This window comes from Nannospalax galili, unplaced genomic scaffold (genome assembly GCF_000622305.1).
Source record: "Nannospalax galili isolate Female #2095 unplaced genomic scaffold, S.galili_v1.0 scaffold429, whole genome shotgun sequence".
In the NCBI taxonomy this organism is placed as follows: domain Eukaryota; kingdom Metazoa; phylum Chordata; class Mammalia; order Rodentia; family Spalacidae; genus Nannospalax; species Nannospalax galili.
In genome coordinates, this window is record NW_008360330.1 from 5,323,486 (window position 1) to 5,349,164 (window position 25,679).

General features: G+C 37.1%; 1 protein-coding gene across 4 annotated transcripts in view; it reads left to right on the top strand.

The window, feature by feature from the left end:
- The window catches only part of Ralgps2 (Ral GEF with PH domain and SH3 binding motif 2), a 199,505-nt gene that overhangs the window by 42,839 nt on the left and 130,987 nt on the right, over window positions 1-25,679 (top strand). For all 4 annotated transcript variants that reach the window (XM_029560170.1, XM_029560171.1, XM_008826130.2 and 1 more), the window contains exons 2-4: window positions 4,872-5,011; window positions 12,904-13,008; window positions 14,198-14,248. In XM_029560170.1, the coding sequence (XP_029416030.1) occupies window positions 4,955-5,011; window positions 12,904-13,008; window positions 14,198-14,248 (213 nt within the window). In that variant the 5' untranslated portion in view covers window positions 4,872-4,954. The remainder of the gene's footprint in view (window positions 1-4,871; window positions 5,012-12,903; window positions 13,009-14,197; window positions 14,249-25,679) is intronic.

The window sequence follows — 25,679 nt, forward strand, 5'->3', positions numbered from 1 at the left end:
AGGACAATTTTGTGGAGTTGGTGGCCCTCTGTCCTTTATGTGAGTTCTAGGGCTTGAACTTAGGTAGCCAGGCTCTATGGTAAGCACCTTTACCTACTGAGCCATCTCACTGGCCTCCATATTTGTGCTTCTTACTTGTAATTATCCATTTAAATATTTAATATTTAAAATGTAGGTTTTTTTTTTCTGAAACTAAACAATTTATGATATATCATTTTTACACCAGTTCCATTAAAACCTGAATCCTGTTAGCCAGACTCAAGTTAGATGGCAAAATAGTATTTTAGTCAAACTGGGTGTCATAAGACTTGTACACTGTTATGAATGTAATGCAGATATGAGTGTCACAAAGATTCATGGCTTTAGCAAACCTTCATTTAGCGACCCCCCCATAGAAATTACTCTATAAAAAGAGCATCCTGCATTTTGGTTTCACTTACAGATAACCCAACTTTATAGTTGGTCAGTGAATTATATACATGTATTATTAAATATATGAAAGAATAAGGGATGAGGCTTACAGCGTTATTTTATTATGGTGGTTGAAGAAAAAACTAATGAGACAAATTAAAGCTTTATGTATAAGCTTCAAAACCATATCTATGGAGCTAAACTAGACTCCAGATGTTTTAACTTGGGGTCTATGATTCAGAAATGGTGCATACAAGTAACACCACAGTGGGTATTTGTGCAAACCAAACAATGAAATTTCTGACTAGCACAGCAGTAAATTATCTAAAAGTCACCTTCCCTATGATAAAGCATTGCAATGTAGCTTTCAAAACATAGACAAGGTGTGTGTGTGTATGTATGTATACACACACACAATACACTCAGATACTAAAGAAAAAAATGTTATATAAAAAGGCAATAAAGTTATTCCTGGCCTTTACTATACTAATGGTGCTTGATTATTTTTTCCTTTTTGTCTCTTTTTCCATGGGTAAATAAGATGAATTACCAATTCTGTATTGTCCAAATGGTTCCAAAGAAATGGCACCAATTAATTGATTTCACTCCTTATAATAGGAAATTGAATCTGTTTTATGAAAATGAATATTATTAAAATGTCTTTAGCATAATATTCCTAGTAGTGTTAGCATAAGTCATCTTAAAAAAGAATATACAACTGGTACTGTGCAATGAGATTAATTAATGAGGAATTTTCCTAGCAACTTTTACTTTTTGTTGATTATTTAAAAAGAAGAAAAGCCAGGCATGGTGGCACACGCCTTTAATCCCAGTACTTGGGAGGCAGAGGCAGGCAGATCTTTGTGAGTTCAAGGCCAGCCTGATCTACATAGTGAGTCCCAGGACAGCTGGGGCTACAAGGGAGACCGTCTCAAAAAGACAAATATATATTAGATATAGACATATATAATTAAAAGAAGAAAAAATTTTGTTTGGTGTTGGAAATATCGTTGAAAAGATAGGCAGTTTAGGAGGCTAATTGAGTATATCTGTAATTTAATGATCTACTCTAGTTTTGTGAACTCAAACAAGGAACTAAATGATTTCCTGCTTGGGAAATACTGCCTGCAAAGAATTTAAATCTTTTTGGGGGGATTTAAATCCAAAAGACAGCCAGAGTAAATAATCCTTAGAACTACAAAAAAGAATAAGTTGAAACTATGAATTTAACTCAGAACATGAATGAGTGTGCCATTTTATATCCCAAGGAGAACTAAATGAACTGCTAAAGTATATATTTGTCTCTTTATTTGTCTTGAGACACACACTAAAAAAGAATAAATCTAAGTTTCTTTTAGTTTAACACATGATGAATTTTAACATAACCTCTGTTTCATGAAATATTTGACAATTTAAAAATAGGCAAAGCTGGGTATGGTGGCTGTCACTTGTAATCCCAGTAGTTGGGAGGATGAGGCAGGAGACTCACCAAGGGTTTAAGGACATCCTAGGTTACAGAGGGAGACGCTATTTTAAAATATTAAAAAATAAACAATGAAAAGAAAAACAGGCAAAAAATGGATTCAAATGTATTAATGTTGTTCCTACTGTATCTGTTTTTAGTAAATAGTAATAAAATTTACATATATAGCTTATAAAGTAGGTTAAAGATAAATTTTTTACAAATAAAATATTTTTCAACACTAGGGGGCTCTCTAGATTTATAAATTCATGTTACACTCCACATGCAGAATACCAAGTCATTTGAAAGCATTTCATTACAAACCGAGTGTTACTGCCAGAGAAAAATCAGTTATAAAGCTGCCCCTACACTAGGATTTAAAGTTTATTTGGATTCTCATCCATAATCTGTACACAGAACTTGTAAGGCTGAGTTTTTTAAAAGATTGATTGACTGATTAGATTAGATTAGATTAGATTAGATTAGATTAGATTAGATTAGATTAGATTCCACTGAGTAGCTGAGGCTGCCTGGAACTTGCTATGTAGCTCAGGATAGCCTTGAAGGGTTTGTGATGCTCTTACATCTGCTTCTTAAGTGCTGGAATTCCGGGGATGTATCATATCATCATTATACCCTGCTCAAGCTGTTTAGTATAACAGTGCGATTATAAGCTAATCCTTAATAATAGTGTCATAAGGGCAATGAAACTTATGCATTAAGATAGTGTATATTAGAGGAATTTATAATATTTCTGTGCTTTTGATTTTTGCATTGATTTTGTAAATGGATTCTAAGTGGTTTTAAATCCCCATTAATTCAAATATATTTCTTATTTAAGAAATTTTAGTATGATGTTCTCCTAGAACATGCTAAGTCTAATCAAAAGAAATGATAAATTTAAGATGTGACTGAAGATACTATCATCAGTTAAAATTTTTAAGAATTTGAAACCCCAGGAGCATGTTTTTGTCCATCTAGTAAACAATATTTAGGTATTCTCATTCCTTGCATTTACAGTTAGGATTTTCATGATGCTCACAAATGCACTTCTGATTACCACCAGTGTGTGTGTGTGTGTGTGTGTGTGTGTGTGTGTGTGTGTGTGTGTGTGTGTATTTAAAATAGTTTATTTTTATTTTAAGTGTACGAGTGTGTTGCCTGAATGCATGTGAGTGCACCAGAGTCGTGCAGTGCTGCGGAGGTCAGAAGAGGGCATTGGACTCCCCTATAACTGGCGTTAAGGATTGTTTGTAGCTGCCATGTGGGTGCTGGGAATCGAACCCAGGTCCTCTGCAAGAGCAGTCAGTGCTCTTAACCGCTGAGCCATCTCTCCAGCCCTACCACCAGTATATTTTTAAACATTTTGTCTTTTCTTCTTTACTTAGACTATTGAATTTAAACTTTATGAGGTTTTAGATAGTAACAATTTGCATCCTCACTGCATTGTTATATAAGAGCTCACTTACCATGTGTCAATGTGTATTAGCTTATTTTTCTCCACACAACTCTGTGAAGTAGATGTTTATTGTTAACCCTGTTTTATGCGTGAGGAAACAATACAGAAAAGTTCATTTGTTGGGTTCAAATGTAGAATGTAGGCAGTCTTGTTTCAGCCTGTGCTTTTGCCAGGGGTTTGGGCAAAGTATATAATGGAAATTGAACCCCATGCCTTGTACATGCTAGGCAAGTACTCTGCCAGTGAGCTATAGTCCCAGCCTTACTATTCCTATCTTCTCTACAAGGATTTAGTAAATTGCCCACTCTGGCCATGAACTTGTGATCATTCTGCCCCAGACTCCTGAATAGCTGAGATTGCAGGCTTATATCATTAGATTCAGTAGCGCCTGTGCTTTTAAGTTACTTTTCTGTAGAAAGGAAGTAGAATTGATGGAATTATCATTGACATTTCAGACTCAGTTTTTATGGTGAATAGTGTAGAATACTTAATTTATAGAAATAGTTTCTTTTATGAAAAACAAAGTACAGATTTAAGTTTGGAAAGGGACCTTGAGTCTCTTTACCCTGTTATTTTACAGAGAGGAAAAATTTATGGTGTGTTATCTGTGTAAAAATTCTAGAATCTCAAGTGGATAGTCTGTTTTTCAGTAAAGTGGAAAGAAATAATGGTGTTCTATAGTGAAAATTTGACTAGAGTTCTAAATATCTTGAGTCATGTTCCTGACTGCTAGTATCTCCAGAGGCCGTTCTTTGTGTCATATGAGAATAATAATAGCATTGTTGTCACATTGTGCTATGTGAGTTTAATAGTATTTTCTGTAGTTGGTGTTATTAGTACAACTGTAGATTGAGGACATCCAGTGAACTGTAAAGCTCTGTACAAATAAAAACATAATCATGCATTGTGGTATTTTTGTGACAAGTCCTATGATATTTTATTTTCACAAATCCATTGTTTCTTGGTAGAAGAGTAATGGCAAGCTTATTTCATGTTATTAATCCACAGGTATAGTCTGATCCCTTAAAAACCTCACTGTGCATGGTAGTGGTACTTTGCCACATAGTCTTTATACTTGTTATTAGTTGAAACTTAAAATGTATTAGCAGTTTGATTATTTTTCCTTCCAGTATTCACTTAATGACTGAAAACACCTTTACTTAAGAAGAAAATAATGATAACATCTTGACTACCATCCATTTGGTTATTTCTGATTATTTGAAAATGGCATACAAGATTGTTCTCAGTCTAAACTTAGTGACTTATCTAAAATAAAAAGTAGAGCTTAGCAAAGTTGTTAAAGTTTGTTTTCTTTTTCTTTTGAGACAGGGTCTCACTATGTAGCCCTGGTGGTCCTAGAATTCGCTATGTAGACCAGGTTGGCCTCAAACGAATAAGAGCTCTGCCTGCCTGCCTGCCTCTGCCTCTCTAGTATTGGGATTAAAGGTGTCATTTCACCATGCCTGGCATGTTTGTTTTCTTAAGCTTACAGGAAGGCACACATTTTAACTTTTTCCTTTCCCTTTTTTTAAAAAACAGGAATAATGTATTTGTGGCCTTGGACATGAAGAAATCAGACCTCTGTTGCTGTTAATATAGGCTCAGGGACTGATGAGGGAAGCATGGACCTAATGAACGGGCAGGCAAGCAATGTTAATATCGCAGCTACTGCTTCTGAGGTAAGATATGGTAGGACTTGCATGATGCTCACCAAGTCCACCTCTGATCTCCAGCCATCTTTTTTTCAGCTTGTTTTAAAAATTATTCTTTTTAAGTCACCATACAAAACAGATTTCATTATGACATTATCTTGTACCTTGTTCACATTTGTATCCCCTTCCCTCCTCTTCCCACTTGCTGGTCCCCTTCTTCTCCTGCCCAAAGAGTTCTCATTCTCATTCTCTCTCTCTCTCTCTCTCTCTCTCTCTCTCTCTCTTAGATTTTGTATATGAGCGGAAATATGGACTAGTTTGTCTTTCCCTGTTACCTTCTCTTATTCCCCACTTCTCCCCTTTAGATCTCTTCTTCTTATAATCCCTTTTCTACTTTCATGTTTTATATAGATACATATATATTTATATTTAAACATAGATTGCCCATAATGAGAAAAAAGCATGAAGTATTTAAACTACATTTGTGTGTCTGTGTGTGCAGTATATGCACATGAGTGTGCGGGTGCATGTGTCCATGTAGAAGCATGTTGAGGCCAGAGCAGGGTACTGGAGCTCTTTCCTTTACTGCTATCCAACTTATTGCCATGACACAGGGTTTCTCACTGAAACTCAACTTTCATCTAGGCTGATCAGTGAGCTCTTGACTTAGGCCTGTCTTTGCAGCTCAATGCTGGGATAACAGGAACATGCAGCCATGCCTGGCTTTTTACATGGATACTGGAAAGTTGAACTCAGGCCCTCATGCTTGCAGAGCAAGCTCTTTGACCCCCTGAGCCATCTCTTAGAATTTTTTTCTTAACTTTTAATTCTGTCGTTCATATTTAATCTGCATCCTACAAATATTTTATCTACTTTAGATACTTGATAAATGATTGCTCAAAACATTTTCTTGGGTTTAGTATTAAAGAAAGTTATTCTGGAATACTCTTACATTACATGAACCTTCAGGGAACTAGTCCAAGTGGGGCAAATAAGGAGCCCTTTATTTGGAATTTTTAGGTGTTGGGTGCCATCTAGACTTTGATTTTGAACCTGATGGAGATCAGAACTATTAGGAACACTACAGGAACTTACATTGTTAATACTGCTTAGAGTTTACATGGACATTAAGACTAAACTAAGCATTCAGTTCTTTAGTTACTGTGTTGTGATTTTATTTCTGCCTCACCATTTTTCATTTGCTTTGTCTACAAATCTAGAGTACTTTAAAAAATACTTTTAGCATCCATTTCCTACTTCTATGGTTTTTCTCTTACTGTAATGGAAGAGAATATGGTTTAATTCTTTAACACCTTCATCTCAGGGTTCTTTAAAAATTTTTGTCTAAGCCTTTCCATGACTTCTGTGAATAGCAGGACATTTAAATGAATATTTTTACTTTATGTGTATGGGTGTATTGCCTACATGTATATAAGTGCACCATGTCATCAAACACCCGTGGAGGTCAGAAGAGGGCGCCAGATCCCCTGGAACTGGAGTTAATAGCAGTTAGCCACCATGTGGGTGCTGGGAACCAAATCTGGGTCCTCTGCAAGAGCAGTCAGTACTCTTAACTGCTGAATCAGCTCTCTAGCTCCACAGGACATTTTTATAGCTGTTTAAATCTATGGATTATTTTGTTTGCTTCAGTCCCCTTTGCTTTCTATATCTTTTTGTCACCACAGTAGAGAGTCTGCCAGCAAGACAGAAATTAAAATCATATGTGATGCCGTCATGGAAGTCTTAGCCCTTTTCTTTTGTCTTACTCTGCTAATTAGAAGGAAGTCACAGATCCTGCCCACACTGAAGGGGTGTGAATTACACAAGAATGTTTTGTTTTAGTGATACACAGTCTCATGTAGCCCAGGCTGACCTCAAACTCACTGTGTAACAGTGGATAACCTTGAACTCTTGATCCTCCTGCCACCTCCTCTCAAGTGCTAGGATTACAGGCACATGCCACCATGGCTGACTTCACTTTTATTTCTGTTGTTTGCTATTATTTTTAATTAATATTGCTTTTTAAAGATGTGTGTGTGTGTGTGCCTGTGTGCGTGTGTGTGTGTGTGTGTGTGTGTGTGTGTGTATGTGTATGCATGCATAGGCCACATGTGTACAGGTGCCTTTGGATGCCAAAAGATTGTTTCAGATTCCTTGGAGCTAAAGTTTTAGTAGGTGGTTGTGAACCACTTGATGTGGGTGCTGAGATCTGAATGCAGTTCTTCTGAAGAACAGCAGGCACTTTTAACTGCTGAGCCCTCTCTAGCCCCTAAATTAATATTCTTAAAATATAACTCTTGGGACTGGAAAGATAGTTAAGAGCACTGGCGCTGCTCCTGCAGAGGATGCAGATTTGGTTCCCAGCATCCACATTGGTAGCTAAAAGCTGTAACTCCAGTTCCGGGGGATCCGACACACTTTCTAGCCTCTGCAGGCATTGCATACATGCAGAGCTTTCATACATGCAGGCAAAACACTATCCATGTAAAATAAAAATAATTAATTTTAAAAATTAATATAATTCTTAAACTCTCCCAAAATTGTTGGTTTCTTGTTGCCAACTAACTAAGTCCAGGTGTCCCTACCTATGGCCTTGCATCTAATACTTTCCTCAAAATGGTCACTGATTCATTCATTTCTTTTCTTTGTCTCCCCCCCTCCTTTTTTTGTGTGTGGTATATGTGTGTACCTTTTCACATGTGCGTGCACTGATATGTGTGTGTGTGTGTGTGTGTACACACACTGGTGTTCATGTGAGATCACGAACATCAGAGATCAATGTTGGCTCTCTTCCTCTATCACTTTCCACTTTGTTTATTGAAACAGTCTGTCCCAGTTTGCTTTCTGTTGCTATGATGAAACACTGACCAAGACTAACTTGGGGAGGGAAGGGTTTGTTTGGCTTAAAGCCCATCATTGAGGAAGCCAAGGCAGGAGCTTGAAGCAGAAACCACAGAGAAATGTTGCTTACTGCCTTATCCCCTCTGGCTTGCTTGGCTTGTGTGCTATCTCTCTCCCTCCCCCGCCCCCTCCTTCCCTCTCCCTCCTCTCATTCTCACTTTCTTTCCCCCTCCTTCTCTCCCTCCTGCGTTCCCTCTCTCACTCCCCCTCTCTCTTTCTCTCCCCACCTGCTCTTCCTTCCCTTCTTTTCTCCTTTCAGATTTATTTACTTACATGTGTTTGTGTGCATGTACATATGTACACTATGTGTTTGTCTGGTGCCTGTGGAGGTGGGAGGGAGAGCATTGGATCCCCTGAAACTGGAGTTAAAGATGGCTGGGAGCCAAACCCCAGGCTCTGTAAAAGTAGCCACTGAGCCATCTCTCCACCCCCCTCTGCCAGCTTTTTTATACAGTCCAGGTCTACCTGGCTAAGGTGCCACTCACATCAGTCACCAATCAAGAAAATCCACCCCACCCCCCCGAGTCATGCCCACAGGCCAGAATGATGGAAGCAATTCCTTAGTTGGGGTTTCTTCCCAAGTAACTCTAGTTTGTGTCAAATTAGCAACAAAAGCTAGCCAACTGAACTTGGAGCTCATCAGTTCAGCTAGACTCGACCAGCAAACTCCAGGAATCTTGTGTCTCTATTTCCCCAGTGCTAGGATTCAGGTATGTGCTGCTTTACCCAGATATTGCACTTGTGCTGAGGATCCGAACTCAGTTCCTCGTGCTTCACAACTACTTTACCTGTTGAGACATCTTCCCAGCCCTGCCAGATTTTCTTTCTAATAGATTTAATTCCTACTAATATTCTGTTTGAAACAATGTTCTGTTGAGAGAATATCATGTTTTGTTGATGTTTATATAAGCAGTTGACTTTTCCTACTTCGATTACAACTTTGCCTGTATCAGTTTCTCTATATGAGATTTTTCTTGTTTTCCAATGTGTTCCTTTCTCTCCCTGTACAAAAAAAAGAAATTTGTCATTCAAAATATATTGCAAACAAATCCTTTTCTAATCCTATAAACAAATGTGAGTTTTTCTACTTTTAAAACTATAACTTGAAAAAAGCCTTTTATTTTCTTATATAAATCTGTGCATAGCTTTTCCTCCTTGAGACAGAGATTATGCTTATATATGAATTTACTTGTTATATTTTAACCATATTTCTTAAATATGTCATATGTATGTATTAGTGTATTTGTACACAAAAACCTGTTTTAGTTCATTGGGAGCAGCATACAAATATTTATCAAATAAAACAGATAATTTCACTTGCATAAAAAATTCTGTTTATTTTCCTAAAAATAAGTGAATTATGTCAGACTTAAGAGTAGTATAATTTGCCATATGAGAAGTAAGGGTGAAAAGGTTGGTCTCTAAGTAGTTCTCCTGTAGCAAGACAATAAAATAAAAAAGATATATATTTTCTACTTCATTTTAAGCCATAGATCTTTTAACATATCAATGCAGGTTTCCTTAAAAAGTGATAAGCTTATGAATAAAATACTTTATTTGATCAGTGACTTCTTTAATAGCCTTTTGTGGCCTTTAGGCTCTGCCTTTCCTTTTTCCAACAGATTAGCCCATTACCTTAAATTAAACTTCATTCAAGTTCTCAGGACACAGAATGAAGCCATGTTCTTGGCCAAAATATCACACAAATAGCCTAGTTCCCAACAGAGTTCTTGTTCCTTCTGAAGCTTTATCAGCTAGGTCTCCATTCTCTGTGTTTCTCTCAGCATTCTTCTTTTTCAGACTTCTACAAGATCAGCCCATTAGTTCTGCCTACAGCATTCAGTGACTTTTCTAGCCCAAAGTTCCAGACTCTTCACATTCCTTCTACAAAACAGTTCCAAACACCAGGTTTATTAGCCACAACCTCTCTTCTGGTACTGATTTCTGTCTAGTTTCATTTCCTTTTTCTATGATAAAATACCCTGACAAAAGCAACTTAAGGGTTTATTTAGCTCCCAATCCAATTACAGCCCATCATCCTGAGAAAATGAAGATGGCAGAAACTTGAAGCAGCTAGTCACATTATGTGTCGATCAAGAGCAGAGAGCAACAAATTAGTGCATGAATGCCAGTGCTTAGCTCACTTTCTCCACTGTTGTACAGTCCAGGATCCCCTGTCCAGAGAATGGTGCCACTCAACAGTGGATGATCTTCCCACTCTGAACATTTTTCTAGACAATCCCCTCACAGACATGCCCACAGGCCAACTAATCTAAACAGTTCCTCATTGAGACTCAGTTCCCAGGTGATTCTAGATTTTGTCAACTTGGCAATTAAAACTAATCATCACAAATGCCAAACTAAACACAACAAAGCTTGGCTTGTAAACATAAACTCTTACATTAAAGACCTATTTAATCTCAATTCCTGTTAACCCGTATGTCCTATCTGTATTTCAACAGAAAATTACATTCAGAGACAAAGACAAAAGCACAACACAGTTTGAAGAGATGAATCAAGCAGGAAAAACAGATAAGACAGGATTTTGGGAGTTAACTAGAAATTAAAATACTGTCTTTGAAATGCTAAAGACTTTTAAAAAGAAAAGTGGACCAGCTGGGCATGGTGGTGGTACACACCGGTAATCTTAGCACTCAGCATGTTGAGGCAGGAAAATCATCACAAAAATATTTTAAATAATAGTAATAAAGAAAAGAGGGAGCTATAAACAAGAAATGGATAATATAAGAAGGGTTACTGAAAGTCTTAAAAATTTTTTTTTAATGTATCAGTGTTTTGCCTGCATCTGTATAAATGTACCCATGTCATGCAATGACCGTAGAGACCAGAAGACGATGTCATATACCCTAGAGCTAGAGTTACAGATGGTTGTTAGCTGCCATATGGGTGCTGGGAACCGAATCTGAGTCCTCTGCTAGAGCAGTCTATGCTCTTAACTGCTGAGCCATCTCTTCAACCCTGGTTATTGAAATTTTTAAGAGTCAGAAAGAATGTTAGACTTCAAGAGCATTACAAAGAATGCCTTTGGTGAGCTCCCCAGTAAAGTCCAAGGAAAGAATCACTGGGCTCAAACATGTGTCAGTAGAAGAAACTTCCCAACCAGAAATGCAAAGAGAAATTTGAATGAATACAAAGAGGGAATAGCCGAGAACTGTGGGACAGCGACAGAAGATCTAAAGACATAGTGGGAATACAAGAGAAGGTAGAGAAAGGAGCAGGAGAAATACTTAAATACAGATTGAGACATTCCCAGAATTAGTGATGATCCTCTTCTTAGGTAATAATTATGGCTCCATATTTGATATTTAGCTACTAGTGAAAGGGGGGGGTTAAGAAAAAGGAGACATAATAGCAAGTACTCAAAACAGATATATAAACCAGGAATGGTTAAGCTGGGCATGGTGGTGGCCAGCTGTAATCCTGAAACTTACTCTGTAGACCAGGGTGGCCTTGAACTCATGAAGATCTGCCTGCCTCAACATCCCAAGTTGCTGGGATTAAAGGCATGTGACACCATGCCCAGCTAAAATTTTTATTGCTAATAATCATGTGCCATGATTAAAAATATATTCTGTGCTGGGCATGATGGAGCACGCCTAGTCTACATAGTAAGTTTCAGGCCAGCCAGTACTATGTAGTCAGACTTTGTCTCAAAAAAAAACAGCAAATAAAAAAACCAAAACACAAAACCTTTGGGGCTGGAGAGAGGGTAGAGATGGCTCAGTTGTTGAGAGCACTGGCTGCTTTTGCAGAAGACCTGGGTTCTGTTCTTAGCACCAACATGGCAGCTTACAACTGCTTGTAACTCCAATTCCAGGGAATCTGATGGCCTCTTCTGGCTTCATCGGGCACTGCATGTATGTAGTACACTTAAGTACATTCACATAAAAAACAAAAAGAGAATTTCAGGACCCAGATTACCTTTAGTTTTACCTGTAGCAATAGCATATTCAGACTCGAAACTAGAAGCCTTCAGGCATAAAACATTGATTTATAATGAGAGTAGTTTAGGTGGTACTATCAAAGCCAGATATCTGCTAACAAATATGAATAGCTTATGTGACTGATTATGGAGTTCTAATTTTCTTGTGGTTTATGTTATAAAAGTATTACATTTTTATCCTAATGACAGTTTAAAAGTTATACATGCAGTCATGCCCTGCTTAATGACATTTTGGTTGATAGCAAACTTTGTGTATAACAGTGGTCCCATGATCATGTTGTAGCCATTGTAGATTGTGTAAGTAACTTGTGATGTTTACACATTACATGATTAAGAACACATCACTCAGACAGTATCTGAATTCTTGAGTGATGCATGAGTGTGGATGTATACTGTTCTCTCCTGACTTTACTTCATTTCAGAGTCATGGAGCTAGGTAAAACCAGAATGTCTGTGTGAAGAAACTGACACACAAAGGAGTGACTTACTCAGAACCTAAAATCTAAACTCAACATTGGATTTCAAATTGCCTGACTCTATATCTAATATTCTTCAGCCAAGCAGCAAGTTCTGCTCAGCTTTTCTACAGATTTTATCACATATTGTCCTTAGTTACTCTGTGTGTGTGTGTCTGTGTGTGTCTGTGGGTATGTGTCTCTGTGGGTATGTTTGTATGGGTGTACATATGTGTGGACACCAGAGGTTGATGTGAGGTGTTTTCCTTAGTTGCTTTCTACTTTTTTCTTTTTTGAGACTCTATCACTGAACCTGGAGCTCAAGATTCAGCTAGCGGTGACTGCCCAATATGCTGCACAGATCCACTTGTCTCTGCCCTCCACCCCCACACCCCAACACTGGGGTTCACATATGTACATTGTGTCTGGGTTTTATGTGAGTGTTGGAGATTCCAACTTAGGTCCCCTTGCTTGTATGGCAGGCACTTTACCAACTAAGCCATCTCAGCCCAAGTTCCTAAGTTTTTAAGGTCAGTCTACTTTCTGTGACATTGTGAGACAGTGTTCGAAAGACTGTTTTTTTCTTTCATTTTTGACAGAAAAGTAGCAGCTCTGAATCGTTAAGTGAAAAAGGTTCTGAGTTGAAGAAAAGCTTTGATGCTGTGGTATTTGATGTTCTTAAGGTTACACCAGAAGAATATGCGGTAAGCTTCCTGCCTCGTCCTTTTCTAGTTTTTGCACACAATTTATATTCGTGTGCTATTGTGTTAGAATTTGTGGCCTCTGTGGAAGAGATGGTTTTATTTAAAAGCAGGATATAGGAATTGTTGAAGAATAGCACAATTTGAGAGCAAGAGAAGGATGATGTCAGGAAAGCAGTTTCTTAGTTACCCCTTCTATTTTATAAATAATAAGTATTTTCATCACTACCTGTCTTGACTACCCAAACCAGCTGCAATTTAACATGTCTGAGAAGTAGTAAATTTAACAACTGAGAAATTAAACCTGATTTCTCCATCATTGGAATATCATGAAATTATCTTTAGAACATGTTTTCTAACTGACATAAATGTTCATTTAAGTTCTCATTTTTCTTTCAGTTGTTAACAATACATTGATATTCCCATCTTGAAGTACTCTTGCCTTCCAGGAATAAAGTGTTCTTGGTTGTAACATGTAATTCTTTGATATATTGTTTGTGTTATATCTATAAAAGCATAAGACAGGTCTTTAGCTCATAAAGTCCATAACACATTGTATTGCCTTTAGCATAGTCTCATTACTTCTTACATTAGTAAGAAAACCTTTTTGTTGATATCAGATCTTACGTTACTATTTGAGGAATGATTATTTAAATTTCATCGTAAGACTATTGCTCTATGAAGCAATAGATAGGTCTGACTTTAAAAAAAGAATTTCTACTCAAACATTTTTATTATATTTATTTACTTGTATGAGAAAGGGGTGCATGGCATGTGTGGAGGTTGGAGGGCAACTAGAAAGTTGGCTCTCTTCTACCACATGGGTTCCACGGATTGAACTCAGGGCTCAGATTCCAGTCATCAGGCTTGGTGGTAAAGCACCTTTACTGGCTGAGCCATCTAGCCAGATGTGTGTGTGTGTGTGTGTGTGTGTGTGTGTGTGTGTGTGTGTGTGTTTTGATGTAAGGTATGACTGTGCTCAAAATTTTTACTTTTCTATCTTAAGAATGAAATAACTAGAAGTAATTATGTTCAATGGCATAAAGACTAAATTTTTAATTTTCTATAAGCCCTTACTGAGTTGAGTATTCAATAATATTCTAGTATGGGATAGGATTTTTATTTTGAGTATGTTTTGTGTCATAGAGTTCCAAAGAAATTGCCATTTCGTTTTTAAAATTTTGTCTTTCAGGGTCAGATAACACTAATGGATGTTCCAGTGTTTAAAGCTATTCAGCCAGATGTAAGTAGTTTTAAGAATATTCCTTTAAATATAAAAAATGATAAGCCATAATCTTAATATATTTAATAAAATTCAAATTATATTTCATATGAGTTGTTAAATGTCTAAAGCTTACAATGTTACTTTTCTGCGTTAGTCAGTGTTCAGAAGTCCATATGGCACTGATTGCAGTATGCATTTGAATCATAAATTGGATGTTTGATTCATTTGGGTTCTCGAGGCAGGAGTAGACTTAAAGAAGTTAAATGATTTTTTTCATGGCTTTGAAACTTTTTAATGAGAAGATGAAAATTAGAAACAACTCAGTAATCTTCCCTTCTACCTTAATTTTATGTATTCTTTATTTTTAAATTTTTAAAAATTACTATAGTATGTGTGGATGTACATGTGGAGGTCAGAAGACAACTTTGTGGAGTCATTTACTTCTTTTTCCATCTTTATGTGGGTCCTAGGGATGGAGCTTAGGTTGCCAGGCTTACATGGCAAGCATCTTTACCCTCTGAGGTTTCTCACTTGCCCCTTTGTTGATCCTCTAAGAGAAGGATCAAGAAGTACCTTTTTTCCTCAATAAAAAGAAGGGAATTAATATTATGTATCTACTCCCTCATTATAAGCAAGTATGTGTCTTTAGTATTCTTTCATTTTTAAAGCCTACTTATATCTTTATTTCATTGATGAGGGAACAATGACAGTTATCCTTGACATACAGCTTAATCTGTTTTATATTGCTATAATAAAATGTCTGATGCTGAGTACTTTATATAGAAAAAAAGGTTTGTTTAGATAATAGTTTTAGGGGCTGAAAGTCCAGTATCAGGAGTTAGTATGTGTTGGGCCTTGAGTGAGGGCCTCAGTGGCTGCCTCACCACATAGCAGAAAAGTGGAAAGGGAAATGGCCACATGCACAGGGGTCCAATGGTGAATGTCTTTCTAACAGCTGGTTCCTGTAGAACTACCTCACTCCTTGAATGCTCCCATGACCTAACCATTTTCCATTAAGACTCTACCTCCTAAAGCTTTTGCCACTTCCTAACACTGCAATTCTAGAGACTCAACTCTAGTATATATACCTTTGTGGACACGTTCAAATCCTATTCAGATGAATAACAACTCAGTGTTGGCACTGGGTTTCAGATCTAAAAGCAGACAATTTACTACTCTTATCAAGTAAGAATATAAACTTGATGTTCCTGAAACAAAGCCATTGATAATTCACGATCAGTTCTTTTGGGAATAAATACAGTGTTTGTGTGACTAGAGAGATGCCTGAGCAGTTAAGAGTGCTTACTCCTCTTGCAGAAGACCTGAGTGGGTGCTCAGCACCCACGTGGCAGCTAACATCCATCCCTAATTCCAATTTCAGAGGATCCAGTGCCCTCTTCTGGCTTCTGCAGGCATTGTACATATGTGATGTACTCACATACATGCAAGCAAAACATACACATAAAACAAACAAAATCTTTAAAAAATACAGTATTTGTTGTGTTATATACAAATCTACAATGGCCCTGAACACCACAATGACTGAATTTCCATGTATATCTTACGTGATATAAATAATGTTAGTCTTGTGATTTTCAAGTAGATTATTTAAGGTGTTAGTATCTCATGTTACCTATAAAGTGAAGGGAGGGCTGAAACCATCTGAGTCTTAGTCATTTCCACAAGCCTGTGATTTCCACTTTCTCCTATACTATAGAGGATTCTCAAAAATAGAACTATTAAGAGTAGACAAAGAGGAACCATGTACTTTATAAATAATGCACAAATAGCACAATAATTTTAAAATTAAATGGCAAAAAAAAAAAAACCCTAAAAAAACAAACCACGAAACAACCCTGACCTATTCATCTCTGGTATTCTTGTATTCTTGACCAAAAAAAAAAAAAACACTTTTATTTTGCCTTTGAATTAAAACCTATTTTTCCTTTTGAATACATTACATTTATTACTGCTCTCTCACCTGACAAGGGGTAACGCATGTAAATCTACTGTCATTTATTTAACTGTACATTTTGTAGTGGCCCCATTATAAAGTAAAAAGGAGATGGCTCAGCATTTAAGAGCACTGACTGCTCTTACAAAGAACCCAAGTTCGATTCTCAGTACCCACATGTAGCTAACAACCATCCTAACTCTAGTTCCAGGGGATTTGATGCCCTTTTCTGACCTCTGCAGGCCTTGCATGACATGGATGCACTTGTACACATGTAGGCAATACACTCATACACATAAAATAAAAATAATAAATAAAAGTAAAAAGGAATAAGTGAAATCCATTTGAGTAATTTTATTTAACCTATAGCCAAAGTATTTCAACTTGTCACCAGCATGAAAATATATTAAGACATTTTATGCTTTTTTTTTTTTTCTATGCTAAGCTTTCTAAATCCCATATTTATTTTCTGATTACTGAATGTCTTTATCTGGAGTAACTTCATTTCAAATGCTCTCTAGCCATTTATGGCTAAAGGCTCAGACATTGTACATTTAGATTATATTATCTGAAGATACATATTTCACTTCTAAGGGAATTTATTAATAACCCTGGGAGGCATTGAACAGTACTTTGTGAACCTTAAAATTGTGAACCTTAAAATTCTCCTGACTTTACTTCAGTATAATTTAGTACAATTTCACACACACTTTTTTTGGGTTTTTGGTTGGTTGCTTTTGGTTTTAGTTTGGTTTGGTTTTATTTGAAGCAAGGTCTTATGTAGCCCAGGCTGGTCTCAAACTCATTATATAGCTAAAGATAGATGACTTTGAACTGCTGGTTCTCTTGCCTGCACCTCCCAAGTGTTGAGATCACAGGTGTGTTCCCTGAACTCAGCTCTGCTTATGACCTTTTAACCTCATAAATATCTAGTCTCTCTACTTATAACACCCTAGTCTAAAAGACCCATCTTCTCTCTACTAAATCATGGTAGTTCACTCTCACCTGATCTTTGTGTATATTGGTTACTTTTCTTGTCACTATGACCAAATGTCCAACAGAAACACCTGGGGGAAAGATTTTGGATCATGGTTTCAAAGGGTTCAATCCATCTGGTAGGGAAGACATGGTAGAGTAGGCCATGAAGCAGAGAAAGGGGCATGCTGGCATGCAGCTGGCTTTCTCTTTCCCCCCTTTTTGTTCCATCTGATGTCAAAACTCTTGCTACTGATAATTTCTAAAAAAGTTGTTTATGCTATAATAGAAATAAGTCTAATGTATTTGTCTTATTTATTAGCTTAGGATGGTGTACATCTTATTATGAAATTAAAATATTACCTTCACTAAGGAGAGAAGTTAACTCTTGTTAAACCTCAGATATTACAAATAAGTAATGCTATCTCTGAGTCTGAAACTAGTATTCTTATTTTCATTCCAAAATTCGGTGTGTGTGTGTGTGTGTGTGTGTGTGTGTGTGTGTGTTGTACATTATGAAAGTCTTTTAAAAGATCTTAAGTTATATCAGACTTTTTTTTTTTTAAATATAATTGCTCTCATCTGTGGTTCCACCTTGTACATGCTAAACAAGCACTTTACCACTTAGGTGCTAATTTGTGGATTTAACCAAACTTGGATCAAAAGTATTGGGGGGGGGGAAATTGGGTCTAACGACTGTTGACATGACATATATATTGTATTATAGGTAGTCTAGGCATAATTTAAAGTATATGTGAGGATGTACATAGGTTATATTACTCCATTTTTTTTTAAAGAACTTTGAAGATAGGCAGATTTTGTATTCGGGAGCAGCCTGTATGTCCCCATGTGTAATTAACCAGGTGGTGATTTATTCACATTTTCTAAGCACATTGGTCTCTCTCACACAAAGTCAGGCTTTTGTTCTCCTTTCCTGCTTGTAGCCCTTTCCTGTCTCTTAGCAGTAGGATGAAAACACAAAGCTCTAAGTAGTTCCATCTTCCACACTCACCAGTATTAATAGAGCCTTACTCTTTTAACTCTACACAGTTGTTCTTTCACTTCTCTTTTCTCATTATTTTCTTCTTTAAACCAGTTTTGAGGACCCTTTGCTATAATATGCTTTGCTGCCCCCTTTAAGTCAGTGCTGAATTCTGAATATATTCCTTTTTTTTTCCTATTTTTAATTAAATTTTTTTTTGAGAATTTATTGCACAAATGCTATTTTTACATCATTTCTACCCCTCCTTTTCCTGCCTCCAACTGCAGTCTTCAGTGCTGGGGAACAAACTCGGCCTTTCACATGCTAAGCAAGCAATTTCCCACCTACAGCTAAGTAAATTCTTTATTTTTCCTTGCTTGTCTTTCCTTTCCTCCCATTTTTCTTCCTCCCCCCCCCCCTTTTTTTTAAATATGAGAAAAAGGTTGATTGTAGTTCCTGGTTTCTGAGGGTTTCGTCCATTGTGGCAGGGGAAGGCACAAAGCAGAACATTTCACATCATGGTTCTCCAGAAGGCAGAGAAAGGGAAATGCCAGCACTTCAAATTTTAAGTATTTAACTTCACTTACTTTGTCTTTTAAATTTATAAAATAGAAGCCGGATGTGGTTGCACACGTCTTTGATCCCAGCACTCGGGAGGCAGAGGCAGGCAGATCTCTGTGAGTTCAAGGCCAGTATGGACTACGTAGTGAGTTCCAGGACAGCTAGGGCTACAGGGAAACCCTGTCTCAAAAAGAACCCCCCAAAAATGTGTTATAAAATAAAATATTGGCAAAACTTACTGGGACAAGGAGCTAGAAGAGTTAAAAAAAATTTTTTTTCAGCTTTGCTATTTGTGAACTGTGTCACTAATACATTTCTTATCCTTGGCTTAAAAAAAATGTTTTTAAACTGGGGGGAAAAAGTACTTGAAACTTGCTAATCTTTAAAATACCTTCTAGGTCTTTGTCTAATTCCTCGAAGTGGGTGATTTCAGAATAAGAGCTGAGTTAAATGTAGTTGTAAGGCAATAATAAGAATTCTTGGGGCTGGAGAGATGGTTTAGTGGTTAAGAGCATTTGCTGTTCTTGCAGAGAAGACCTGGGTTTGGTTCCCAGCAAGCACAAGTGCGCATGTGTGCGCGCATGCACACACAATTAAAAATAAAAGTAATTCTTGTCAAAACTGCAGCAGTCTTAAGAAGTGATAAAAGTTGAGGGACAATCACAAGTCTTATGGTTATAGATTGGAGTTCTGTCAACTGTAAAGAGGAATTCCACATTGACAGTGTTGAACCTGGAGCAGTACCTGTTAATCTCTTCAAACTTTGAGTTCAATATATGTACGTTCTGAAGCTCCCTTCTTTAGAGCCCATAGATGTGTCATTTCTAGTTGCTCATCTTGTTTGGAGCTATTTCTGCAAAAGCCACATGGCATCTAAGAGTAATCTTCCCAGTGCCACATGGCATCTAAAAGTAATCTTCCCAGTGCCACATGACATCTAAAAAGTAATATTACCAGAGCCATGTAACATCTGGAAGTAATATTCTTTCTGTGGACAGAGATTTTTTTTTCTCTTTCTCTCTCATTTAGGATGTTTTCAGGTTTCTCCCCTTATATTGAATTCTTTAGTGTTCATTAAGGGCAGAAGTTTGTCTGGGAGATTCTATATACTCATTAATTTCTAATATGATTTCTTGTACTCAGCTCTTATTTAAGTTTTTCTACATAATGAATCTCCTCAGTATGATTTCCCTTTGGATTGTAAAAGTTTGTTTTCTTTTAGAAAACTCTTAACACATTCATAGGGCCTCTCTCCTAAGGTATTTCTTGTTGAAGCCTTGACTATTCTGAAGGTGCTCCATCCTATTATCTCCATAGGAGTTTTGGTAGTTTTGTTTGTTGTGAATTCTCTCATGTTCTACAAAGCTTGTATTCTTTTGAAGTCATTACCACGTTTATTGTGCTAATGGGATTTCTCTTCAGAGTGAGTTTCATTCAGTGTAGGGTGAGTTATGACAGAATGTCAACCTAGAATGTAGTGGTGATTTTCTAATGTTTCCGTAACCTTAAGACATGAACTGTGTTTGAAATCTGTATTCATAAAATGACAAGGTCTATCTGACAGTCCTCTAACATATACTATATTCAATGAAGAAAATTCCATATTTTAATTCCAACCAATCGCAGAGCAAAAATATTTGGAAAATTTTTCTGCCTGTACTGTGCAGGTACAGACTTGTTTCTGTGTTGTTACTCTATACATTGTGACAGTCACAGGCAGAATACCCTAATCTGAAGATCCTAAAGATTTTTGGATATTTTGAATTTTATATTCTCAGAATTAGGTATGTTCAAGCAGTACATTCTATGAAAATATCCCACAATCTGACAACTTCCAAATGTAAACCACTTCCTGCCCAGTCCTTTTTATATAAAGCATATTTAACCTGTATATATTAAAACCTGATTGGTTAGTAGCACTTCACTCTCAGTGAGAGTGTAAATTTGTTTATACCTTTTATAGTCAATTTATGTTTACATTCAAAGCATTTTTGTAAGGCGTAAGACTGAATAAACCTGCAGTTATATTGTGTTAGATACTATAAGTAATATTGAGGTGCTTTAAAGTATAATGGAATTATGTATAGGTTACATGCAAATCCAGTAATTTTTATGAGTTTAATTTTAGTCTGAGGGAGGTCCTGGAAGCAGTCTTCTAGTGGACACTAAGGAAACTATCCGTAAACGTACATTATTACAAGGAATAAGTAAGGCCCATTTATACAACTAATAACACACTAGATATTATGAGAAAATACTGCTTAAATAAGGGAAAACACCTATTAGCTGATTGTCAATCTTAGTAAAGTATTTCTGAGAAACTTAACCATTAAGACATTTCTTGCAGGGTGTGTAAAGGGCTTTCTTTGTGTGTTTTTGTGCTTGTCAAAAGATTAACATTAGCAACATTCAAAGTTCTAACATCAAAAATATCACAGTGCTGTCTGATTTTAATGAAAGTAATTATTTCATTAAAAATTTAAAAATATAAACAGTGCTGTGGACTTAGTGAGAAAATGGAAGATAACAATTGTGTAAAGTGAAAGTTTTATTGTACTCTGGAATAAAATAATTGTTTTGATAGAAGCAAGATGCAGCCGTTTGTGTTAACTGATGTTCATTGCCTTGAACTTCTTAGTATGTAGTAAGGTGAGGCTTAGATTAGGACAAGAGAAGGCAGAGAAGAAAATGGTTTTGGCAGTTTTCTGCAGAATGAGAAAATACCTCTGATCTTGTTTTAGAGACAGATTCAACATATTGAGAGGGAAGGGAAGAAGGTATGAGTACTTGAGAAAAGAGAAGGCGTATTTCTAACTTACCCTGTCACATTGAAGTTGCATAGTTTTTCAAGTTCGTGGGCTTTTTTGTGGGGGAGGATGTGGATTAAAAATGTAGATAGGCCTTAAAGAAATAGTACAGGAAGTAGAGTAGAGAGATGGGGTAGAACTTAGAAGAGATGGGGGAGGGCCCTTGAATATGATCAAAATACATTGTATGAAAAATTTATAAAATGAAAACATCACCAACAAAAGCTGTAGGAATGGAATAGTCATGAGTATGATATTTCATCTGTGGTGAAGACTTCTGTCTACACAACCATATAAACTGGGTACAAATGGGTATGTCCTATCTCTTTAAAGCCTTCTACTTACAAACACAAGCTACCTCAGAGACAAGTTCATCTTCTCATGAGTATTCCCTGTCCCAGTCACTTCCCTCCCCTGCAGTCTTTTGGATTCTGTTGCTTCCTTTCCTCCCTTAATCTCTGTCTACATGCTGGTCTATATTGGCCTTTTCTCTTCTTCTATCTATAGGTGCCCCTACATCATCACCCTTAGAACAGTCCTTATAAGAGTGTTGGAACCTACAAGATGAAATTTAGATCAAGACTTTCACTTTACAGATCAAACCTACAAGACGTAAGAGAAGCTGTGACTCCTGTGAATTGAGTCATTCTCTCCTAGGGTAGGTGGTCATCAGTTGTGGGGTTTTGCCTTCCCATGTGCTTCGAAATAAATGCAACTGAAAATTGGGCTTAAACAGTTAATGGTTAAAAATGAAGCCATGCATATTCTTTCAAGTACATTTTTAACTATTAAGATTGTCTTTATATATCTGAGTCATTATTCAAAGATTCTGTTTACTGATTGAGTTTAAAATTGCAAGTTAAGCATATTAGAACAAATTTCAGTTTGTCAAGGCTGCAGTATTTCATTAAGCCTTTGCTTAGATTGAGGCAATTTCTGTAGGATACTCTAGCCTATCTCTTTTTAAGTAAGGCCCTAAAAAACCCATCCTTTGAGTCACTAAGTTTACTTCAGTGTATTCATGTGAGATGGTTTAATATGGGCTGTCTCATGACCAAGGTGATAAACTGGTAATAGAAAAATGATAATTGCAGCAGAATGTATTGATTACATGACATTCTAGTGTAACTTGAAGGAATATCCTAGAGTCAGACAAAAAGAAGTAAAGAGACTACAGGGAAGTTTAAAATTTTCTGTTTCCCTCTGAAGAAGTTTTATCATTTTAGTCTGTAAAATGAACTGACAGTATCTAGATTAAATTAGAAAAGTCAATAAATTTATTGCATGCAAAGTCACAGAAACCACACTCAGATGATGAGACTCACAGAAAGGGCCAAGTACTGATACTTACATACTATATTGCCTTACATACAAAGGAACAAGAATTTGGAGTGAATGGAGCACAGCCATTGGAGATTAAGGAGAGAAACTACATAGCCATCAAAGGCTTCCTTACTACGTAGACAGTACTATGGAGACTACTATAGTAATCTCCACTTGGGCAACTGTCAGACCCCTAGCCTCTTCTTCCTGTAAAAAGATTCTTTATAGGCAGAAAGGGGATCTTAGATGGAAAACCTATGATTGCATCTCCTACTTACTTTACTAATGTAGATCAATTTGAAAAAGTATTTGATGTTTGTTTGTTTTGTTTTTGGGAGGGGGCTTGTTTTGATTTTTTTTTTTTTTTTTTAGACAGGGTCTCATCTTGCAGCCCTGACTGGCCTGGAACTCACTATGTAGACCAGGTTGGCCTTGAACTTAAAAAGATCTTCCTGCTTCTGCCTCTTAAATGCTGGGATTAAAGGTATGTGCCACCACACTGAGCACATAAAGTTATTTGTAAGATAGAGTCTTGCTGTGTTACCTAGGCTGGCTTTGAACTCAATGCAATTCCTGCCTCAACCTCCAAAGTGCTAGACTTACAGGCATGTGCCACCATACCTTGCAATTTTTTTTTCCTTTTTCTTTCACTTTCTATTTCCTTCTTTCCTTATTTCCTTCCTTCTGTCCATCTGTCTTAACAAAAGAATAACTTTTCAGAGTCATTCTTATGACTGTGGGGCCTGCAATTTCTCCAAATAAACATCTTGAACTATATCAAAGAAATATATTTGGGGGCTAGGGGTATAGCTCAGTTAGTAAAGCAACAACCTAAGTTTAATCCTGAGAACTCATGTAAAAATGCCTGGCATGGTGGTGTGCAAGTGGAGTCCCACTGCCAAGGAGGAAGAAACAGGAGTATCCCTGGGGCTTGCTACTCACCTAGTCTAGCCTACTCGGTGAGTTTCAGGCAGTGAGATGCCCTGTTTTAAAGAAGGTGGATACTCTTCCTGAGAATGACACCTGAATTTGTCCTTTGACCTCCACGTGCATTCACATGTGCACCCATGCATATACACACACATACACACATTTAAAAAGTACATTTGGTGTGGCTTTATTATTAATACCATTTACTGGTATGGGTGTGGTATATATTTGTGTACATATTTGTATGTGTATGCACGTGTGAGCTGGTGCACATGTATATTGTGTGCACTTGCTTATAGAGGTCAGAGGTCAACAGCAGATGTCTTCCTCATTTGCTCTACACTTACTTTTTGAAACAAGATTTCTTGGTGAACCTGGAACTCATTGATTTGGTTGGGTTACCTGACCAGCATGGCCTAGGGATCCTCTTGACTGCTTCCCCAGCTCTGGGACTACAGGTGCATGCTGTTGCGTCTGCCTGACTTTTACATGTGTGCTGGGGATTGAACTCAAGTTCTCATGCTGGTATGGCAAGCACTTAACCAACTGAGTGCTCTCTCTGGCCTGTGTGACTTATTTTGATGTACCCCAAGACAAGGGAAAACTTTTTTTTTCACAGGAATCAGGGCCTTTGGGTGGTAAAGATAGAGCAGGGCAAAATTTCTTTTAAGGTCAAGTAACTATAAATGCAGGTCAGGAAAAAAGTGGCAAGTCCCAATACAATTTTAGTGTTATCATCCATTAAGTGAATTTTTAAAAAATTGTTGCTTTATTTCTTTGTTTTTATTTTGTATGTATGGATGTTTTGCCTGCATGTATGTAAGTGCACTTGTGTTATGCAGTGCCAGCAGAGGCCAGGAGAGGGTGCCAGGCCTTCTAGAACCAGAGTTATGGATGGTTGTGAGCTGCCATGTGGGTACTGGGAACCAAATCCAGGTCCTCTGCAAGAGCAGTCAATACTCTTAATTGCTGAACCATCCCTCTGGCCCCCAATTTTTTAAAAAACATTTTGTTTTAAGATAATTATAGATCCATAAGAAATTATTTTAAAAAATAGTACAAATATTAAAGATTCATAGAAATTTGCAAAACCTGTGCAGAGACATCCTCTATACCTTTCAACCAGGTTTTTCAGGAGTTAACATCTTAACTATAGTACACTATCAAAACCAGGAAAGTTCTGTAATGTTATACAGATTTGTACTGCCTTAAACACAGTTATTCCTTCACCCCAGAGCTTTCCCTCATGTTGTCCTGCTATAGTCATACATGCCCCACTGATCCCTGAACCCTGCCTGCCTTCCTTAACCCCTACCTTCCCTCTTGATCTTGACTCTTCTTAAGATCCCAGGATTACTTTTACTATTAATCAGGGGATTTCCAATATATCTTCCTATGTTAGTTCTTCAGTTTGAAGATCTCATGTCTTTTGTGGTTTTGAGAATTGAACCCAGAGCCTCATGTATGCTAAGCATATTCTTTATCACTAAGCTATGCCTCTAGCTCCTCCCCTTAATCTCTCACCCCCCCCTTTCTTTCTTTAAATTAACATTTTATGTGCACAGGTGTGTGTGTTGGGGGGTAGGCACATGTACTTGTGGAGGTCAGAGAACAACTTGTAGGCTTTTCCCTCATATGGGGCCTGGGGATTGAACTCAAATAAGTAGGCACCTTTACCCATTAAGCCACCTGTTCCCCTTCCCAGGCTCTTTCTTAGTTTGCTAGTTAGTTTTGAGGTCATATCTATTAGTTTTGTGAAAATGGGTGCATATATGACGATACTTGGTACTTTTTAAAAATCATTTTTCTGTGTGAGATCTTTTTTGTTGTTTTTGAATCTCTTTGTCCCCAGTGTCCTGCAATTTTTTGATGCTGTGCTTTAGTTTGTATCCCCACCCCACCACCTCCCCCCTACCC